This window comes from Mytilus galloprovincialis, chromosome 5 (genome assembly GCF_965363235.1).
Source record: "Mytilus galloprovincialis chromosome 5, xbMytGall1.hap1.1, whole genome shotgun sequence".
In the NCBI taxonomy this organism is placed as follows: Eukaryota; Metazoa; Mollusca; class Bivalvia; order Mytilida; family Mytilidae; genus Mytilus; species Mytilus galloprovincialis.
In genome coordinates, this window is record NC_134842.1 from 96802170 (window position 1) to 96822747 (window position 20578).

Sequence of the window (20578 nt, forward strand, 5' to 3'; positions counted from 1 at the left end):
ACAGACGGACGAACGGACAGACAGACAGACAGACAGACAGACAGACAGACAGACGGACGGACGAACGGACGCACAGACCAGAAAACATAATGCCCCTCTACTATCGTAGGTGGGGCATAAAAAACTTGGTTTAGCAACCTTATAACTTGATAAAAGGGAATTTCAAGCTAAGGATGACTTTTTTTATGGACTAAGGGAGATAACTCTTACCTTCATTGTCAGTGTCATTTGTTGATACAATTCCCATATCATCATCCTCTGACCTCGTGTCGACTACTGCATCAGAATCATCACATGATGACTGTAATATAAAGTGGAAACTTGAATTAATATGACATATATTTTTACTTGGGCTCTTAATAAGGTCTATGTCAGAAAAAATATCTCAACTTCTTGGATGATGCTTAGAAACTGGTAGAGGAAAAAGCATACACAGTTTCGTGTTGAACCTACAAAATTTGATATTTTTCTGACATTAAACTTATGTTGTTTTAATACTAATGCTGAAAAAAACTGTTGTAAAAAAGCCATAAAAATTATAACACAAAAATATCATCTTTGATCCTGATTTACAATACACTTCCAATAATAAAACACCTTATCGCTCTTGTCCTCCATTACTGGACATCACAGAAGTTCCCTTAAATTTTTTACATCATAATAGAAAATATCTGACGCCACAATGAAAAAGTGATTGTTGTATCATGTCAAAAGTTCAAGCGGGACAGATTTACAAATAGCAATAAGGTGTATACCCTTCAACATCTGCAATTGCAAATGTTACGACTGACCCTGGATATCAATGCACAATATTTAGGAGATAACTGTATTGTATTTTAAGCTCCGACGGCATCAATTGGGGATTTGATGGTCGCAAATTAAGTTTACTGGCGACGCGTTAGCGGAGACAGTAAACAAGTATTTGCGACCATCAAATCCCAAATTGATGCCGTCGGAGCTTAAAATACAATATTGTTATCTCCATTCTAATGAAACTGACAGAAAACAACGATAAAACATGTATTTAAAATCTGTCAAATGCCGTCTGCGCTTGCGCGTACGTCCCATAGCATCAATTGTCAATTGATGCCTATTCAATTGATGCCATGTAAGAAAGTGACGTTATCCAATCAAAATGACAATACAAACGTTGTTGCATTAGAATAAGGGACATCGCTTCTCAGTTTCAAAGTAATTAACTTTTCAAAACACTAGTTTATATAGATAAGGGGTTATTAAAGCAATCCAAAGAGCCAAAAAAACATATAGGTCACTGTGCTTGTTTTCAATATGTGCCATTGAAATATATTCATTATTATTGGAAAATATTCTCTCTTGACTTTTCATAGCTTTATCATTGACAAGTTGAAGTTCTCAAAAACTGTTAAAAAGTAATTAAAATTTTATAAGACTTTTACAGATTGCTTATCAGTATATATGTAAAAGATTTATAAAAAGAAATATGGGGGTCACTGGGAAATTTTTTTCCAGGCATTCAAATGGATAAAACCAGAGGATTCAGAAAATCTATCAAAAAATCCAAAATATGACAAGCCAGCTTCCATACCTTAATAAGTAAATGAAAAATGGATTAAAAGTCGACTTTAAAAACACATATTTCTATTTCTTCAATATTTTTTGGCAAAGCCATAAATCATTCTATAGTTGGCAGAGAGGCAGGAAACAAACACGTGTATTCTTTAGCTCTAAGTCATTAAATGTTGTTTTAAACACCTCCTTTTCATTTTGACAAAGCTTTCAATATTTATTTATGGATGCTTAATTTATTTTCCTCTTTTGCCAAGTTGAAATAACAATTGAAAACCTCAAATCAGCATTGAATTGCAATAAGTTTAATACATATGTTATTTTCTTTCTTCCCTTTTAATACAAATACTTTGAAAACCCTAAGATAAATACTGTGAAAGTACTATTATTCATGGGGTACCAATTTTAGTGGTTTTCGTTGCTGACTTTATCCGCGAATTCAAATATTCTACTAAACATAACAACTATTGTTCAAATCAAGCCATGGAAAGATCTAAAATCTAAAATCCATGAATTTAAGAATACACTAACATAGAACTTTTGCTCAAATCAAGAAAATTGGTACCCACAAATATAAGTATTTTCACAGAAATTAAACTTACTTCCACAATATTTCTATTAATAGCTTTTCTCCCTCGCCGTGAGGGCGTTGAATCCACATCAGATTTCATCTTCTTTGTAGGAACGTATCCATCGCTATCTGAATCAACAGGTGAAGATATTTTAGCCTTCTTTGCTGACGATGTCGGTGTGATCCTTGATGATTGTAGAATAGGAGAAGCAGCTCTTTTACTTGCCTGTGTATGAAAGTTGTATCTTACCATGAAATTGGGTCTTAACGCTATTCAAAAATTCAGTGCTATTTTAAGTGTTTCTATCATTGTGTAACAAAGATTTGACCAAAACAAATTTTGCAGAAAAGCAAGCGCTTAAAAAAAGTGCACTATGATTCTAAATGTCTCAAGAGTTTATTCAACCAACCAAAAGTATGGATTCTTGTGAAATGTAGTTTATGTTAATTAATTATTGTATAAAAGTTGTTCGGTTTGAATTTAAGGATGTTTGCTTCTTAATCTTTGTCCACATATTTATTGACTGTTTTTTTTTCTTTTCTTTCACATGTATTGAGTGTAAAAATTTGTCTCTAGAATTTTTGTATTTACTGACAGTATTGTTTACTAATGCAAATGCAGAAATTTCTGTGATGTGTTTTTTTTATAATTGCAAAAATTGTGAGCAAAAAGGTGTCACAAAAATGAATTTTTGATGTATGTATACAGTATTTCCTGAAATAGTAATAAGCAAACTCACATTTGTAATGATTGTCCAACAATCATAATAATTTATTAATTTACAGTTATGAATATCAAGGAAATTTGTACTTCCTGACCATTTACTTAAAATTTCTTAAAGCTGATATTATTATATTATATGGATGTGAAATATCCTCTTACACTTAATCTTTTCTGTTCCCTTTTCTTCTCTGCCTCTTGTTTCTTCCTTTCTATTTCCTTTTTCCTTTCTGCCTCAGCTTTCTTTTCTGCATCCAATCTACAGAATAATATCAACAAGCATTCTGTGAGTATTGCATGGCAATACAGTCCCCTACCCATTATAAATTCTTAACTTGACATATAACTTGACATGGTGTAAACTTTATAACAAATATTAAGTCAATATCTTCAAGTATGACGAAAAAAAGAGTTGAAAACTGATTACTTAAGTGAATTATTTAAGTCAAAGGATTGTAACTCTGCACAAGATCATCAGACTGGAACAACATTCAAACTTGATCTGTTGCTTGTCATTATAAAACATATATACCTATTTTCAAATCAATATCTTCAGCATGACGGGAAAAAAAGTGGAAAACGGAGTATTTGAGTGAATTTTCTAAGGAACATAACTCTGCACAAAATCATTTAACCAGAAAAAAATTAAAACTTGATCTGTAACTTGTTATAATTAAATTATATACCATATGATAAAACATTACAACAAATATCAAATTAAAAGCTTCAAGCATGAAGATTAAAAGTGTGGAAAACTTATTTGAAACCCCACAGTTCTACCTTTTCTTTTCAGCAGCTTCTTCTCTTTTCCTTTCAGCCTCTTCATTCTTTTTTCTTTCTGACGTTTCTTTCTTTTTTCTATCTGCTTCCTCTTTCTTCTTTCTTTCCTGTTCTTCCTTTCTTTTTCTTTCAGCATCTAATTTCTTTTTTCTGTCTAACTCTTCTTTCCGCCGTCTTTCAGCATCTTCTTTTCGCTTTTTGTCTGCTTCTTCTCTCATTTTTTTAGCCTGTTCCTTTTTTCTTTCGGCTTCTTCTTTTTCTTTTCTCCGCCTTTCAAGTTCTTCTTGTTTCTTTCTATCCTCATCTTCCTTTCGTTTTCTTTCCTTTTCCTCGGCTTGTCGAGATGAAGACTGTTTCTTCTATTAAAATATTTCAATTTAATCCTGTTACACTGTTTTAAATTTTGTTTCCCTTATTTCAAAAAGTTCATAATATACAGCCTAGGTTTACAAAAATGTATCAGTTGATTTCCTTGTAACATTTACTTCGTAACATTCACCTCTAAATAGCAAAGTTTTTGCATTTTTATATTATTATATTTCTTAGTTAAAAGAAACTGTTTGGAAAAACGATGTAAGATAATTCTTATTCGAAATGGACGATATCTACAACATACTTGACTCCTTCATCAATTGTTTCAAAGTTGTTGTTGATGAGGCTTTCAAAAACATTAAGATTTTAGATACTCATTAATATAAAAAAAGACAATTTACCTGCATTTTCTCTAACTGTTCTGTTTTCCTCCGTATATCCTAAATAAAAAATAATAATTTCAAAACCGAAGAAAGCATAAAATTTTCTAAATTTTTGAGCATTCTTCATAATTAGACAATATACATATAGTGTCTTGAAATATGAAATTTATTTGTATGAGTCTTAGAAACGGGGGAAATGCGAGGTTGTACCGAGCATTTTCCCGTTTCGTGCAGAATACAAATAAATTTTATATTTCAAGACACTATAAATATGTAACAAATATTGTTAAAAAAGTGTTTGGAATTTCCCTCATGGGGTACTATTATGGGGTATTTCCCTATGAGCGTAGTCCAGGCGGTAAGACGTTGACATTTTAAGGAATCAGAAAGGGAAAATGAACTTAATTAATAATATTTAATAAACAAGGTATATAAATTACCAATTTGAAGACATAAGTTTAAATTCATAAAAGTTTGACCATTGTTACTACACGTTGTCATGGCTGTGACGTGACGTTGTTGATGAAATACAGTAGTTACGGTAAGTAGGTGGGGCTTATAGGTTAGTTCAGGTCATTGACGTATAAAGCTAACGTTTATACGTATAGCTTTATTTGTATAGTAAAATAGCTGATTGAAGTATAATAAGATTTAAATTAAATGCAACGTCACACTAATCTTTAATTCTAACCACACATTATATCTGGAACATTCTTCAAAAGCAACTTTTCTGACTTATAATCTTTGTTTTGAATGTGTATGAGGAACACAACAGGTGCAAAAAAAAGTGCAACAGGAAATGCAAGCCTTTTTTGAGGTACATGCATTCATCTCCATTATTGTGTGCACTTCATGTTGAACCATTGATTTTCCATTAAATATTTTTACCATATAAATTATTCATTTGTATGAATATAATTTTTCCAAACCATTCACTTTATGAAATATTAATCTAAAATGATTCTACTTTTTTCACATATTAGATGTAAAACTTGGAAAGGGAGGTATTTGTATAATGGAAAATTTAATTTGACCCCACCAAGCATACATTTTAAATTGGATATTTCATTTAAATGTTCAAGCAATCTTTCTTAAATACCACCACCCATCAAATTTTAATAAAATTGCCTTCCTTCATCCCCTATAAAAATAATTCTGGAAAAGCCCTCAGATTTATCATCAATTGTGTATTGTTGGCTCCATTTTACATCCTTAAATATAATCACTTAATAAAATTAAATTGCATATAATTATATAAAGGGACATAACTCTAGAATGGTAAAAGTGATGCCATCCAAATTCAAACGTAATGCACCCTTTAGAGAGGGCATAACAACTAGTAACAAACCTCTTCTATGTCTTTCTGTTTCTGTTCCTGAGATCTAACTAACTTTTTTAATTGACCTTCTGGTATATTCATCTTCTGTTCAGCTTGTGTACATCTAAAAATAGAAGTACAACAAATGCATTATTAAACTTCCCATCACATCCTGATTTACTGTTTAATGCAATTCCTAGCAATATTGGTTATTACATTTCAGCCAGTGTTATATTGTTGGAGGAAGCCTGAGTACTAGAGAGAACCTTTAATAGTTGGGTAAATATAACAATCCTATAGAAAGAAATATATCTGAGGAATTGGTAATACCTAACGTATGGTGACCTGTAGTTGTTAATTTGTGTCATTTTGGTCTCTTGTGGACAGTTTTCTCATTTGCAATCATACCACATCTTCTTTTTTATATTATATGTTAGAGAGATGTCCAACTAAAGCATGGTTTCTACTTCCTCTCTATTTTAATGTCAGCAAGTGAGATAATCAACAAAGATGGCTCTCTTTACCAACTGTTTTTCTTGCTACTAGCAGGAATTGAATTCCCAACTACAGTACTGACAGGTTAGTGTTTATTGAAGATAAACAAATTGAGTCAGGAGTCTGTTATTCTGTAGTTGTCATTTCTTGCTCTATATCATATTTGTTTTTTGTTCATTATTTTGAACATAAATCTGGCTATTAGTTTTTTTGTTTGAATCATGTTACATTTTTCATTTCAAGGCCTTTTACAGTTGACTATGTGGTATGGGTTTTATTCATTGTTGAAGGCTGTACCGTGACCTATAGTTGTTAATTTTCGTGTCATTTGGTCTCTATTGAAGAGTTTTCTGAGTGGTAAATTAATCATACCCCACTTTTTTATTTTTTCATTAAACCAATAGGCCACTACAGCCCTGACTGTACAAGATCATACCTACAGTAGATTCAAGAAAATTATCATGGATATTTGATTTTGTGGTTGGTTTTGGTTCAATGTCTTGAAAACAAGCTTTTAGAATAATGTTTCTTTGTTGAACATTAAAATTTGTCAAATTGTGGCTTACCTAAATTCATGAAAATGGTATTAAACAATAATAATAGATCCCCAGTATTTCTATACATACTTGTTATGCTGAACATCTGCATTCATGTCACAGATCCAATCATCACTGAAGTCTTTACTTATATTATTAGAGGAGAATGGGATTATTCTCCATTTCAAACAATTATCTACAATGAAATAGGATCAATGGTAAATTACAACAAAAACTGCAGAATTAACCATACATATTTTTTTTTTTAATAAATCAGTGAAATAAATACATTTAAGTTCAATTCCAAGAGTATTTTGCTGCTTAAATCCTTTAATTGAGATTGACAGGAATATGTGAGACTTAGTTAATGTCAATAATTGGAACATGTTGAGTGTACTTTTTTTTTTAATATTACAAGACTTTCCAACTTATTTAAAGCTGTACAAATGATTGCTATTTAGTTTATTTATAAGTAATTTCAAGACTTTATGGGCTACAGATAATCAATCTTCAACTTTGATGCAGGTTTTTTTACATGCAAAGTGACCATTTGCTCATAGATGTTTAATTACAACTTTCTCTTGGATAATATAAATGTCCCTGGTTTTCCTGTGGAATATAGTTTTTCTCCTTCTCCATCATGCACCTGAATATTTGATTCAGACTGCATTTTTTCCCATTGAAGATGGTACCAAAAACATCTATTACATAAAATTAATTTTTGTTGAATTTTCATTGATGAAATATAAAAATGGCAAAAAAAATTGAAAGCTGAAGCACCCTCTGTATAATCGGAAAAAAAATCATTGGAGATACAACACTAATTTTTATTATGAGAAGTTTAATATCTCCTAAACAATAGAATGTGATTTAATTTTTTACAGAGTTATATCTCTATAGTGGTATGTACCATCTTAAATATGAAATCTACCTACCACATTGTAAGGTTGTGTTAACCTGCATGGCACGTTTTCTCTGGAATTTGATATCTACTGATGGAGGATCCTTCCATGAATGGCTAACATAGCCAAAGTTTTCCCTGCAACACAAAACATTAAATATAAAGAAACTTTGCTTCTATTCAAATCTTAATATTATGTTTTGAGTGACAACCATTTTCTTCGAGTCTATCTAAAATGTATGAACAACAGAAAAATATCCATTCTTTCCTTGTTCAATCATAGTAAAAAATTTCAGGTCAATATTTGTCCATTGCATATATGTCCTTTTCCCCCTCCCCCATATATTCAATCGATGAACAATATTTAAATCTAGATACAAAGAGTTAAGTAGTGGCAGATCTCAGATTGAAATAGCGTGTAGTGAAAAAAATTGTCCAAATTTATCTAAGATTTCATACATTTGCTTTATAAAAGTTAATTAAATTTCTATCTGATTAAATGATGTAGGTTTAAAATACAAAATCTGGATTTTTTTTCAACGAATAAATAGAATCATTTAGTTTTTCTATGTTTCAAAAAATATTCTACAAATACAATAACTTACCAAAATGTTGTGACACCTTGGTTCCCTGTAAAAGAAAATAACAAAGTAATGATAATTTCAATTTTTTTTTAAAATTACACACCTTTGTTCGTTATATACATAGTACTTGAGGTAATAAGTATTACTTATCAAAAATGAAGAGAAAAAAAACCTGTATATTTATAATTAATTATGCTAACAATTTATGCAGAAATGAACTAAAACTATAAATATGTGTTAAACAAACTTTATGGGTTTTTTTTCCTGTAAAAAAACTACAGCTAAATGTAATTGCCATAAATATGGTTTGAAAGAATTAAAGGCAAAAAGTTAGAAGAAGGAAAAATAGTAAAACAATGTTTACAGTAAACTAATTGTATTAGCATGTCTTCCATTTTACTTTATTCATAACCAGGGGAAAAAATCTAAAGACATTTTGTTTTCTTGATATAAAGACATCAAATTGCATTTTCTTTCTTTAATTTGGTAATAAATTCTAAATGATTCGTTCTTTGCCACATTTAATGTCTAAGTATGTTTTAGAAAAATGACATCATGTCGAATAATTTCCAAAAGTTAACAAGAAACCAGACCTATTCCAATATCTTTCCAATACTGTTCCATGTGTTCTCCCATAGCTTTCATCATATGTCGATATTCCCGAGCATCAGCAAAATCCTGTTTGTTGTGTGTGGGTTCTAATACTAAGTATGGTATATCTACAATACCTACTATACCACTGCAAAAACTGAAATGTACAATGAAAATTACAGATTATAAAATTGACATGTAAATTATCTGCAGAACCAACATCTTAAACAAATGTTGTTTTTATTTTCATAAAAGTTACTCCACAAAATATATTTATAAAGACAATTTTCAGCATCAGTTATCTTTTAAATCTCAGCATCAAGATTAAATGCAAATTTCTTTAAAATCAATTTTAGTTACTGTGGATTCATTTATTTTCGTGGGTATCAATTTTCGTGGATTGCTGAAAACTTCCTTGTTCCTGGATATATTTGATTTTGTGTTTTGGCCAATTTCTGTATTCAAAGCATAACAAATATATGTTATTTGTTAAACATGTGAATTTGTGGTTCACCTGTACCCACGAAAATTGGTATCCAACGAATAATAATGAATCCCCAGTATATTACATTTATTTAGTATGAAAACAAATAAATAAAAGCAAGTGAGCAGAAACAATCCAGGCAACCCATAGATCATAAACAATATCAGATATAAAACCTCTTGCAACCTTAAATTTGCAGAAATATTTTAACAGAACCAAATATCCCCTCTCAAGACTTCAAGCAAAGTTGAAAAACCCATCATGCACCAAAATATAAATTTTTATTTTAAATATCAATTATATATAAAAGAAAATCCTGGATACATTATTCTTCATGGGATACAAACTTTTTGGGATGTTGTTGGTAGAAGTGAACCATGAATTTAAATATCCAATCAACTGCAAATTTTCTAAAGGCTTGTAAACAGACTTGACAAATCCACAAAAAAGACAATTTTTCACCAATCCACAGTATTAAAGACCCTCTTTAAAACAATAAATTGAAGATTTCCATTTGATAGCTTAAATGGGGAATATATGTTGCTCCCGCGGGCATTAAACATTATAAAGGGACAGAAGTTCAGAACTGTAAAAAAGAAACTGCCCAAATTCTTTCTAGATCTGAGTTTGTGGTAATAAACATTTGATAGAGACACACTCAAGTTATAGAATGGAAACTAATTCTTGGACGTTTGGCCAGAAGTACAGATGGACAAGGGTTAAATTTAATGCCCCCTCTGCCATGGAGCATAACAAATAAATCAGAGGAATATGCTGTCCCTGGAATCTAGCATGATTAAGTAACAGTAACCTACTTACAACATATCATGCTCCCTGAAATAGTCTTCAACAATTAAACATAGTGATATTCAAATTTTTTTATTTATAAGATTTCTGTCTGTTATGGAATAGAGGATTATGTCTTTTAATATTAAATCCCCCCCCCAATCCTATCTGCCATTTGAGACTAGCAGTTGGTCCTACCTTATATAATATAAAGTCACAATAATCTATCAGTTTTACAATATACTTTGGATTCTATATTATTTCTTCCTCACCATTTTTTGTGAGTATGAGTGAACCATAAATTTTTAAACATAAGGTGATATGCAGACTTTGGCAAAACCATGTCATCAAAAAATGAAAGTTCCCTAATCCCATGACAATTGGTACCCTAGACAATAAATAGATCAATTTTAATTTAGAGACCAAAACTGTGCAAAGCCTTTTTAATTTGGAAGGGGAATAGTAGACACTCAAATTTTTTAATTGTTGGTGGTTGCATTTACAATGAAATTTTATTTTACAGACGGTGTAAGTCTAAAAAATGTACCTCCATTGGTTTAATTCTTAAACAGCCATTACATGTCTAAAATTATTTATTTTGAAGAAAGAAATTATTGGGATGGGATTGGTTCAGCCATTTCTAAATCTAAATCCATCTACACAAAATTTTACCCAAAAATCACTGAAACTGAAATTTGTACTTACACACCACCATCTGTTTGGGGTCCTACTTTTTCGTACATCTTTATAAGACGACTACAGTTATATACAAACACACCATCATGACTACGATTATCTAGATTGACACCAAATATAAAATTCAGTGTTTTGGGTTCTTTTAACGACCTGAAAAAAAATATTTTTTTTAGAATGATTTCAATGTATTTTTTTTGTGAGCCAAGGCTCTGTGTTGAAGGCCATACTTTGACTTATAATGGTTTAACAAATTGTGACTCAGATGGAGAGTTATCTCAATAGCACTCATACCACATCTTATATCTAACTAATATCTATCTTTTACATCTGGCAATAGCCCTTCTTACATTTTGGAAAGCCTACATACAATAAATTCAAAAATTATAAATTTCTAAGAAATATGTAAAACCCTTATTAATTTATGTGTAATGCCTCTGAAAAATCAACAATACCTCTCTTTTCTGTCTGCCAATTCTTTTTTTAACTTGGCATCTCTCCGTAACTCTGCAGCATGCTGTTGTGCTCTCCGCAGCTCAGCCTATAATATAATTTTGACATTTAACTAGTTAGCAGAATGCATGAGACCTAAAACGTTTGTTCTAATACTATTATAAATACTTCTTTGCAAAAATCTAAAAGTATTTTTAAAATGAACAGACTTTTTTTGCAAATTATACATGATGACAACAAATGTATCTTTACTAGATAGGTGAGTGTACTTTGATCTCCATTCATACTTACATTTACATTGTTACTATATATTTCATCATCAAATATGTTGTAGAAATTTTAGGGCTGTACATTCAAAGTCTGATACAAAGCAGTTTGAAAATAGAGTAACCATCTACCAAAATATTTTATTTGTCTTTCTTATACTTTTTCACTGAACAAAACTGTGAGTGTTATAATAAGCTTTGGGTTTTCAAAGTTTGGCCTTGAGCATTACAGAAGAGATTGTTGAAATGCACATCATCTGGTGCAGAACAATTGGTACCGTTATGTAATTGACACTCAATATTTAAGATTTTGAAAAGTCCTCTCTTGTTCCCTTGTATTTCTATATGAAAGTCTTTAGGCTGATATATTATTCCTCATGAACCAAGAAATGTTAACTGTCTGACATGAACCAAGATCTTTTTAATTAATTGTTTAGTGTTTTAACCTATATGTTGACCTGTTTGATTTGTTGTGGGTTGCTGTCTGACATGGTGTATTTTCATTTTTTTACATAAATAAGGCCGTTAGTTTTCTCGTTTGAATTGTTTTACATTGTCTTATCAGGGCCTTTCATAGTTGACTATGCGGTATGGGTTTTGCTCATTGTTTAAGGCCGTACGGTGACCTATAGTTGTTAATGTCTGTGTCATTTTGGTCTTTTGTGGATAGTTGTCTCATTGGCAATCATACCACATCTTCTTTTAAATACCATTTCCTTTTATCCATATGACCTTACCCTGTGTTCTTTTAATGACCCTACTTGTTTTGATTCTATGTGTCTACAAAATATAAAGTACTTCAATATGAATTTGTTAGTGTTCACAATAAAATTGTTCAGGAGGGACACAGACTTACTCATTTAGTGATTACTTTAGAGCACAAGCTGACTAATTTACAGGGTTCTTATAATCATTTCATAGTTTTGCTTACAGAGGGATCTTACCCTTACTGTTTTCCAAGCAAATAGTTTTTAAAATCCAAATGTTAGAATCTGAAACATTGAAGATTAAAGTATCAACCATGACATACAAAATGTAATCTGCCACAGTAAACATGGTTGCCAACTTGTAAGGCTTAAACACATAACAAAACCATAGGAAAGCTTTAGGATATCACAATAAAGTTGCAATTGTTCTATGAATTTGATAGCTTTGATTTAGTTATCTCCCTTGTTTAAATGTTGATGCAATTTGGTTAACATGGTTAAACATGTGTTTTATGTACACTTCTCAAGTTTTTCTTCATTTCTATCATGTTTATATTCTTACAAAAATTACAATACAAATGCATATCATTTTTACTACTTTTTTTCACTGCATCATCAAAGGAATGATTTATTTATTTTAACACATCCTACATACTTAGCTTTACTTTCTGCTTCTTTTGCTCTATGTTCAGCATTTTTTGCGTCTTCTTTTGATTTGGAAACATCCATCTCCGCTCGCGTCTTGAATCGATTTGAAGAATATTTGTACATTTTGGGTTTATATAAGCAGCACGCTAATCGCTTTGTCCGTACTTTTTTGCCCTGAATGTATATTTTCATACTAGGGTTTTCATACACTATAGCTGTGTAGGCTCTGAATGATTTCCTTTCTGGCATCAACCTGGAAAAATAATGAAATTTTAATTCATATTGCAGAAAAAATTATGAAACAACATATATGTTTTCATTCATTCGGCACTAAAAATTAGAACAGCCCATACACATGATATACTTGTGTTGCAATACAGTAATTATTTGAATGATGCTGAATATTTATAAGTTGTAAGTAAATATATAAAACATTACTTGTAATGTTATATTATGAGTAAGATTGATTGTTAAAGAGAGTAGATCTTGGAAAATAGAGGTAACTCATTGAATAAGAAATGAGTTTGTGCAAGGTAGTTTGTCAATGTCATAAACCATTCCTGTAAAAACAGAACTAAAGTAATATATTTCTCAAAACCTGACAACTTATTTTTGCAAAAGGTTGACACAAATGCATAAGAAATTTTTAATAATTTCTTTCTTAATCCCTATCCCCTTTACCCTTTTTTCAAGATGACAAACCATTTAAGTAACAGTGGCTTAATTTTAAAGTTTTTTTTATGTCAAGTATGTCATTAACCATAATTTTGAAAAATCTAAAAATTTGAAGCTGCTTGGATCATTGTAGATTTCAAAATCTCTGTCGAAGTATTAATCTCATAACAGCCTCTATTTAATTTATATTCAAGAGATGCTTATAACAGATGAATGTTGATGGTATCACAGCGCATTTCATTGAGTGTGAGGCCAAAGGTAATATCTTTGGTTGCTTGCTTGCTAGCTGAACCCTGAAGTCATTGTTAGGTTAGGTAAACAACCTCACTTTAAGAATAGACTAGTCTGACAGAAAACCAATCTATCGTCTGTTGGACTATGCTACTTCGAAAAGAGGGAAGTATACCCGAATTAATAATGACTTTACGGTTCAGCTAACAAACAAGCTAACCAAAGATATTACCTTTGGCTACACACTCATTGAAATCGGATGTAAGAGTTTTAATTTCAAATAGAAACATACATAAATCACAATTTCATACGGTAAAACAAAACCATACAAAATTCAAGATGAATTTCTGACACTGACATGCCTTGAATCATAAAATGATACCATGCAAAATAAAACTTTTCACACTGCAAAGCTGAACACTACAAAATATAAACCTATCTACAGTAAGATGAACCAATATTATACTTTTAAAATGTGAATTCATCAAAAACTGACAACAAATTTGTTATTTGGTAGTATGCCTTGATTGCCTTATATATCATTTCAACTGAAGAAATGAAGCGATTGTTTATCCAACAACAAATATTCCCCCTTTATTATTGTACAATTGATGTGCAAGAAAAGTAAATTCTATGCTATAATATATATATATATGCTGGTCTAAAAAGCTTCTCAAAATTGAATTTCTACAAAAATAGGAATCTAACATACAGGAACAAAAAATAAACAATAATAGCATTACAACAGCTAATTAATGAAAAATAAAAACAAACTGATGGCGATTATATCAACCTAAAATTACATGTATTTATGTATTTTGTAAAATCTACAGAGACTGAAATGTGGAAAGTGAGTCATACTGAACAGATATATCATGTTAAGGAGAGGGTTTTTGCGAAAAATACCAGTCCAGAGAATGTTAAATTTTGCGAGCCGTAAGGCGAGGGAAATTCATTCTCAAGACTGTTTTTTTTCGATGATACCCCTCAAGATTATGCTATAACTGTTTAATTACACTGAATGTTAACGTTTGAAAACGCATCGATGATAATGACATTACAAGCGTCCAGCCGGATCGCGTATTTTTGGGCAAATACTACAGCAGAGAGGGTAAAAACGACACATACATTTTGCCTATACCCTGATGGCCTTAAAAAATGAACGATACTCATTTGATAAAAATAAATAGGTAAAAAATACACTGGCTATCAACCAATCAAAACCCAGGATTCTTAAATAAGGTGTAATTAATATTAATATACATTCATGAGCATTATTCCCATTCTTTTAATTGAACGTACCAATTAAATGTATAAGGGCAGAATGTACATGATGTACTGTAATTTACCCTATTATTATAACAAAATTATCTATATTCCAAAACACATCTGAAGAATGCAAGTTAAAGTCACAAATTTACGAGGAAGGATGTTTACTGACATGACAGTCAGGAAAGAAAATTATAACTTAGAAGTAGAAACCCAATGGATATGTTTGGTGGCTTAGTTCAACATGATCATGCAAAAATAAGATAAGAAATTTGCAGCTCAGCTCAAATTTAAGGGTCCACCAGGATTATTAAGATGTCTAAGGGAACAGTCTTGGTGCTTTTTGTAGGCCATTTCAGTCCCTAAGATTCTAAGCTAGCAAATAACATGCTCAGGTACAACTAGTTTTTACCTTTCTGTACGAAACCTTGACCACGACCTGATAACATATAAATGTTACACTACATAACTGACTTCTCAAATATTCAGATATATTTATTCACTCAAGCATAGTATATTGTAGACAACTCTTCTTTTAAAAATGGTTAAATATTCAAATGGAGATAATTCTAAATTCTAATGCTGTGTTGACATTTAAAACAATACCATATTTAATTCTAATTTTGTCTATAAACACACCAGCATGTAAGTTAATAACTTTGAAATTTGGAATTTAAGTGAATGAAACTATTTACATATACACTGTTCAGTATTTTTTTCAAAGAGGATTTATTTTTATTAAATCAAAAGAAGTAATTAATCCTTAACCTTGTTGACATAGCCTGTTTATGAGTCGAGACTACTTCAAGTAATATCAACATAATTCTGGTGTGATTCTTAATTAACCAGTGTTTCTCCCTATTTTTTCAAATAGCACCATCAGATGTGAAATAGCATGATTTAAGTTATACAAGAGTGCACACACTGAAATGTCTCGCCTTCTTTACTAATCATTGATTTTATATTGATAGTCTTAAATGTACAGCTTTATTACAACTGTCACATAAACTTAACATTAACCAAGAAAACCAAACATTGATCAATGAACCATGAAAATGATGTCAAGGTCAGATAAACATGATAAACCATGCCAGGCAGACATGTACAGCTAACAATTCTTCCATACAACAAATATAGTTGACCTATAGCTTATAGTTTAAGAAAAACAGACCAAAACACAACCAGATGCTTCGCAGGGCGTAGCTTTATACGACCGCAGAGGTTGAACCCTGAACGGTTGGGGCAAGTATGGACACAACATTCAAGCTGGATTCAGTTCTAAATTTGGATTGTGATTAAATAGTTGACACAGCATAGGTTTCTGACACAGAATGAATATGTTCTAATGAACTTAAAATTTTTGTTTTCTCTTAGAGCAATTCACTATGCTGTTGAATATTAATCCTCTCAAAAAAATGTTTGAAGAAATTTTCTTTTTTATTTATGAAATTTCAAATGAGAAAAATTGAACCCAATTTTTTTAATCACATCCCCCTTTCCCTTATTCCAAAACTAATCTCAATTAAAATTTCTAATGGAGTTTGCAACAATAACTATTTAAATACATCATAAAATATTAAGATGTAAAAAAACTGCTTGTTATCACTGAATGGTAGAGATTATTTTAATTTATCAGTTGGTAGTAAAAAGTGAATATACATTGTATATTGTATATAACAAATATTTAAGTTGATTCTGGACAAAGAAAGATAACTCCAATTAAAAAAAAATCTTGCTATTGCACAATATTTTGCAATTAGATATTTCTTGCTTACTATTCTGGACCAAGAAAGATAACTCTAATTAAAAAAAAATTTGCTATTTCACAATATTGTGCAATTAGATATTTCTTGCCATTGCGCAATACTGTGCAATTGAAAAGACTTGCTATTGCACAATACTTAATATAATAATTTTAGATCCTGATTTGGACCAACTTGAAAACTGGGCCCATAATAAAAAATCTAAGTACATTTTTGGATTCAGCATATCAAAGAACCCCAAGATTTCAATTTTTGTTAAAATCAGACTAAGTTTAATTTTGGACCCTTTGGACTTTAGTGTAGACCAATTTGAAAACAGGACCAAAAATGAAGAATCTACATACACAGTTAGATTTGGTATATCAAAGAACCCCATTTATTCAATTTTTGATGAAATCAAACAAAGTTTAATTTTGGACCCCGATTTGGACCAACTTGAAAACTGGGCCAATAATCAAGAATCTAAGTACATTTTTAGATTCAGCATATCAAAGAACCTAACTGATTCATTTTTTGTCAAAATCAAACTAAGTTTCATTTTGGACCCTTTGGACCTTAATGTAGACCAATTTGAAAACGGGACCAAAAGTTAAGAATCTACATACACAGTCATGACAGGTAGATTCGGCATATCAAAGAACCCCAATTATTCAATTTTGATGAAATCAGACAAAGTTTAATTTTGGACCCTTTGGGCCCCTTATTCTGTTGGGACCAAAACTCCCAAAATCAATACCAACCTTCCTTTTATGGTCATAAACCTTGTGTTTAAATTTCATAGATTTCTATTTACTTATACTAACGTTATGGTGCGAAAACCAAGAAAAATGCTTATTTGGGTCCCTTTTTGGCCCCTAATTCCTAAACTGTTGGGACCTAAACTCCCAAAATCAATACCAACCTTCCTTTTGTAGTCATTAACATTGTGTTTAAATTTCATTGATTTCTATTTACTTAAACTAAAGTTATTGTGCGAAAACCAAGAATAATGCTTATTTGGGCCCTTTTTTGGCCCCTAATTCCTAAACTGTTGAAACCAAAACTCCCAAAATCAATCCCAACCGTTCTTTTGTGGTCATAAACCTTGTGTCAAAATTTCATAGATTTCTATTAACTTAAACTAAAGTTATAGTGCGAAAACCAAGAAAATGCTTATTTGGGCCCTTTTTGGCCCCTAATTCCTAAAATGTTGGGACCAAAACTCCCAAAATCAATACCAACCTTCCTTTTGTGGTCATAAACCTTGTGTTAAAATTTCATAGATTTCCATTCACTTTTACTAAAGTTAGAGTGCGAAAACTAAAAGTATTCGGACGACGACGACGATGCAGACGACGACTCCAACGTGATAGCAATATACGACGAAAAATTTTTCAAATTTTGCGGTCGTATAAAAACTTAACACTGAGCAATGAACTGTGAGAATGAGGTCAAGGTCAAATAAAATTTGCGCGACTGACATATAGATCATAAAATATTTACATACACCAAATATAGTTGGCCTATTGCTTTTCGTATTAGAAAAAAAGACCAAACCTCAAAAACTTAACTTTGACCACTGAACCATGAAAATGAGGTCAAGGTCAGATGACACCTACCAGCTAGACATGTACACCTTACAATCATGCCATACACCAAATATAGTAGATCAATTGCATACAGTATAAGCAAAAAAGACCAAAACACAAAAACTTAACTATAACCACTGAACCATGAAAATGAGGTCAAGGTCAGATGACACCTGCCAGTTGGATATGTACATCTTACAGTCCTTCCATACACCGAATATACTAGACCTATTGCTTATAGTATCTGAGATATGGACTTGACCACCAAAACTTAACCTTGTTCACTGATCCATGAAATGAGGTCGTGGTCAAGTGAAAACTGTCTGACGGGCATGAGGACCTTGCAAGGTATGCACATACCAAATATAGTTATCCTACTACTTATAATAAGAGAGAACTTAACATTACAAAAAATTTTAACTTTTTTTTCAAGTAGTCACTGAACCATGAAAATGAGGTCAAGGACATTGGACATGTGACTGAAGGAAACTTCGTAACATGAAGCCTCCATATATAAAGTATGAAGCATCCAGGTCTTCTACCTTCTAAAATATAAAGCTTTTAAGAAGTGAGCTAACACCGCCGCCGCCGCCGTAGCCGGATCACTATCCCTATGTCGAGCTTTCTGCAACTAAAGTCGCAGGCTCGACAAAAATCAATAAAGCTACTGTAAAGTCAGAAATCATCCAGTTCAATTTCTTTATGATTTTTGAAGAATGGACAAAAAGGAGAGATAAATTATTGCCTTTTCTGTTAATCTGCAAAAGATATTAGTGTCAAATATCAAAATGCTAGAGCTTGTTATTAAGATTCTCACACAGTTGCAATATTCCCATTAATAATAAACCTTGCAATAATTTCTGAATTTATAGTAGCAAAATAGTAAAAAGTCTTGTCATTGCCCTTTGTGTCTTTCAGGCATAGCAAGGACTAAGTAAGTTATTTATAGTAAAAAGTACCATGGCATAGTGCTACACATTTTTACATCATCTACAGTTTTGTGTAAAATTGAAAAAAAATGTGTGTATGTTTGTGTTTCAGCGTGATAATTTTTTACCCTTCATCAGAATCCTCTTCAGCGGAAGGATGTGCCGATATTATATCCCACGGATCACTTAGTACGTCTAATTCTGGTAAACCATTGTCCAATAGCTTCATATTGTATATAATAACAAGTGTCCCTGATTCACTTTCAATTTTATCAAACTGTTCAAAGAATTCAGCCTCATTGTGGAATGGTGAATATTTATAGATTAGTTCCATTTCAATTTCATGCTACAAAAGATGAATACAGGTTTATAGATTATCATATACCCTTTATTCTATGCTAACAAGTGACCTTGACTTAGAAAACTGATTAGTTATTGATACTTTATTTAAATTCTTTAGAGAATAACTAATCGAAGAATTCAAATAGTATACAATTACTGTCTTTTGAGGAGGTAAATGTGTAGTTTTATTGAATTTTGAAAAACTGATATTCACTGAGGCCAACGGTCAAAAGTCAATTAAACCACATATTTACCGAAACAAAAGACAGTAATTGTTTTATTCCATATTCCGAGAGAAATGTATGTAATGGCAATTATTAACCAAAACCAATTGTACATCAATCGTTTTTTACCAAAATAGTGCAGGTAAAAGCACGCGACGTTATGCGCGGTGAATATCCTTTTTCCGCAGGTGAATATGCTTATATGTACCTGATATTCATATGATGAAGACATAATCTTTCAATCAGTTTAATTGAGGTCTGGAGCTGGCATGTCAGTTAACTGCTAGTAGTCTGTTGTTATTTATGTATTATTGTCATTTTATTTATTTTCTTTTGTTACATCTTTTGACATCAGACTCGGACTTCTCTTGAACTGAATTTTAATGTGCGTATTGTTATTGTTTTACTTTTCTACATTGGCTAGAGGTATAGGGGGAGGGTTGAGATCTCATAAACATGTTTAACCCCGCCGCAATTTTGCGCCTGTCCCAAGTCAGGAGCCTCTGGCCTTTGTTAGTCTTGTATGATTTTAAATTTTAGTTTCTTGTGTATAATTCGGAGTTTAGTATGACGTCCATTATCACTGTACTATTATGCATATTTTAGGGGCCAGCTGAAGGACACCTACGGGTGCGGGAATTCTCGCTACATTGAAGACCCATTGGTTGCCTTCGGCTGTTGTTTGCTCTATGGTCGGGTGGTTGTCGCTTTGACATATTCACCATTTCCTTTCTCAATTTTATTATTTATTCAAAATCTCATTCATATAGAAAAACCTTCTAAAGTTTTATCAATATGGA

At 31.4% G+C, this 20578-nt stretch overlaps 1 protein-coding gene across 2 annotated transcripts in view; it reads right to left on the reverse strand.

Moving 5' to 3' along the window:
• LOC143076814 (ATPase MORC2-like) overlaps positions 1-20578 on the reverse strand; it is a 57703-nt gene that overhangs the window by 26402 nt on the left and 10723 nt on the right. The window contains exons 8-23 of one of the 2 annotated variants that reach the window (XM_076252689.1): positions 19341-19558; positions 15365-15391; positions 12785-13030; positions 12160-12202; positions 11159-11244; positions 10716-10856; positions 8743-8897; positions 8171-8195; positions 7600-7703; positions 6755-6860; positions 5664-5757; positions 4334-4372; positions 3621-3979; positions 3003-3099; positions 2151-2345; positions 211-301 (exon numbers count right to left, since the gene is read on the reverse strand). In XM_076252689.1, the coding sequence (XP_076108804.1) occupies positions 211-301; positions 2151-2345; positions 3003-3099; positions 3621-3979; positions 4334-4372; positions 5664-5757; positions 6755-6860; positions 7600-7703; positions 8171-8195; positions 8743-8897; positions 10716-10856; positions 11159-11244; positions 12160-12202; positions 12785-13030; positions 15365-15391; positions 19341-19558 (2026 nt within the window). The remainder of the gene's footprint in view (positions 1-210; positions 302-2150; positions 2346-3002; positions 3100-3620; positions 3980-4333; positions 4373-5663; positions 5758-6754; positions 6861-7599; positions 7704-8170; positions 8196-8742; positions 8898-10715; positions 10857-11158; positions 11245-12159; positions 12203-12784; positions 13031-15364; positions 15392-19340; positions 19559-20578) is intronic. The other variant, XM_076252690.1, reaches the window with a different exon arrangement.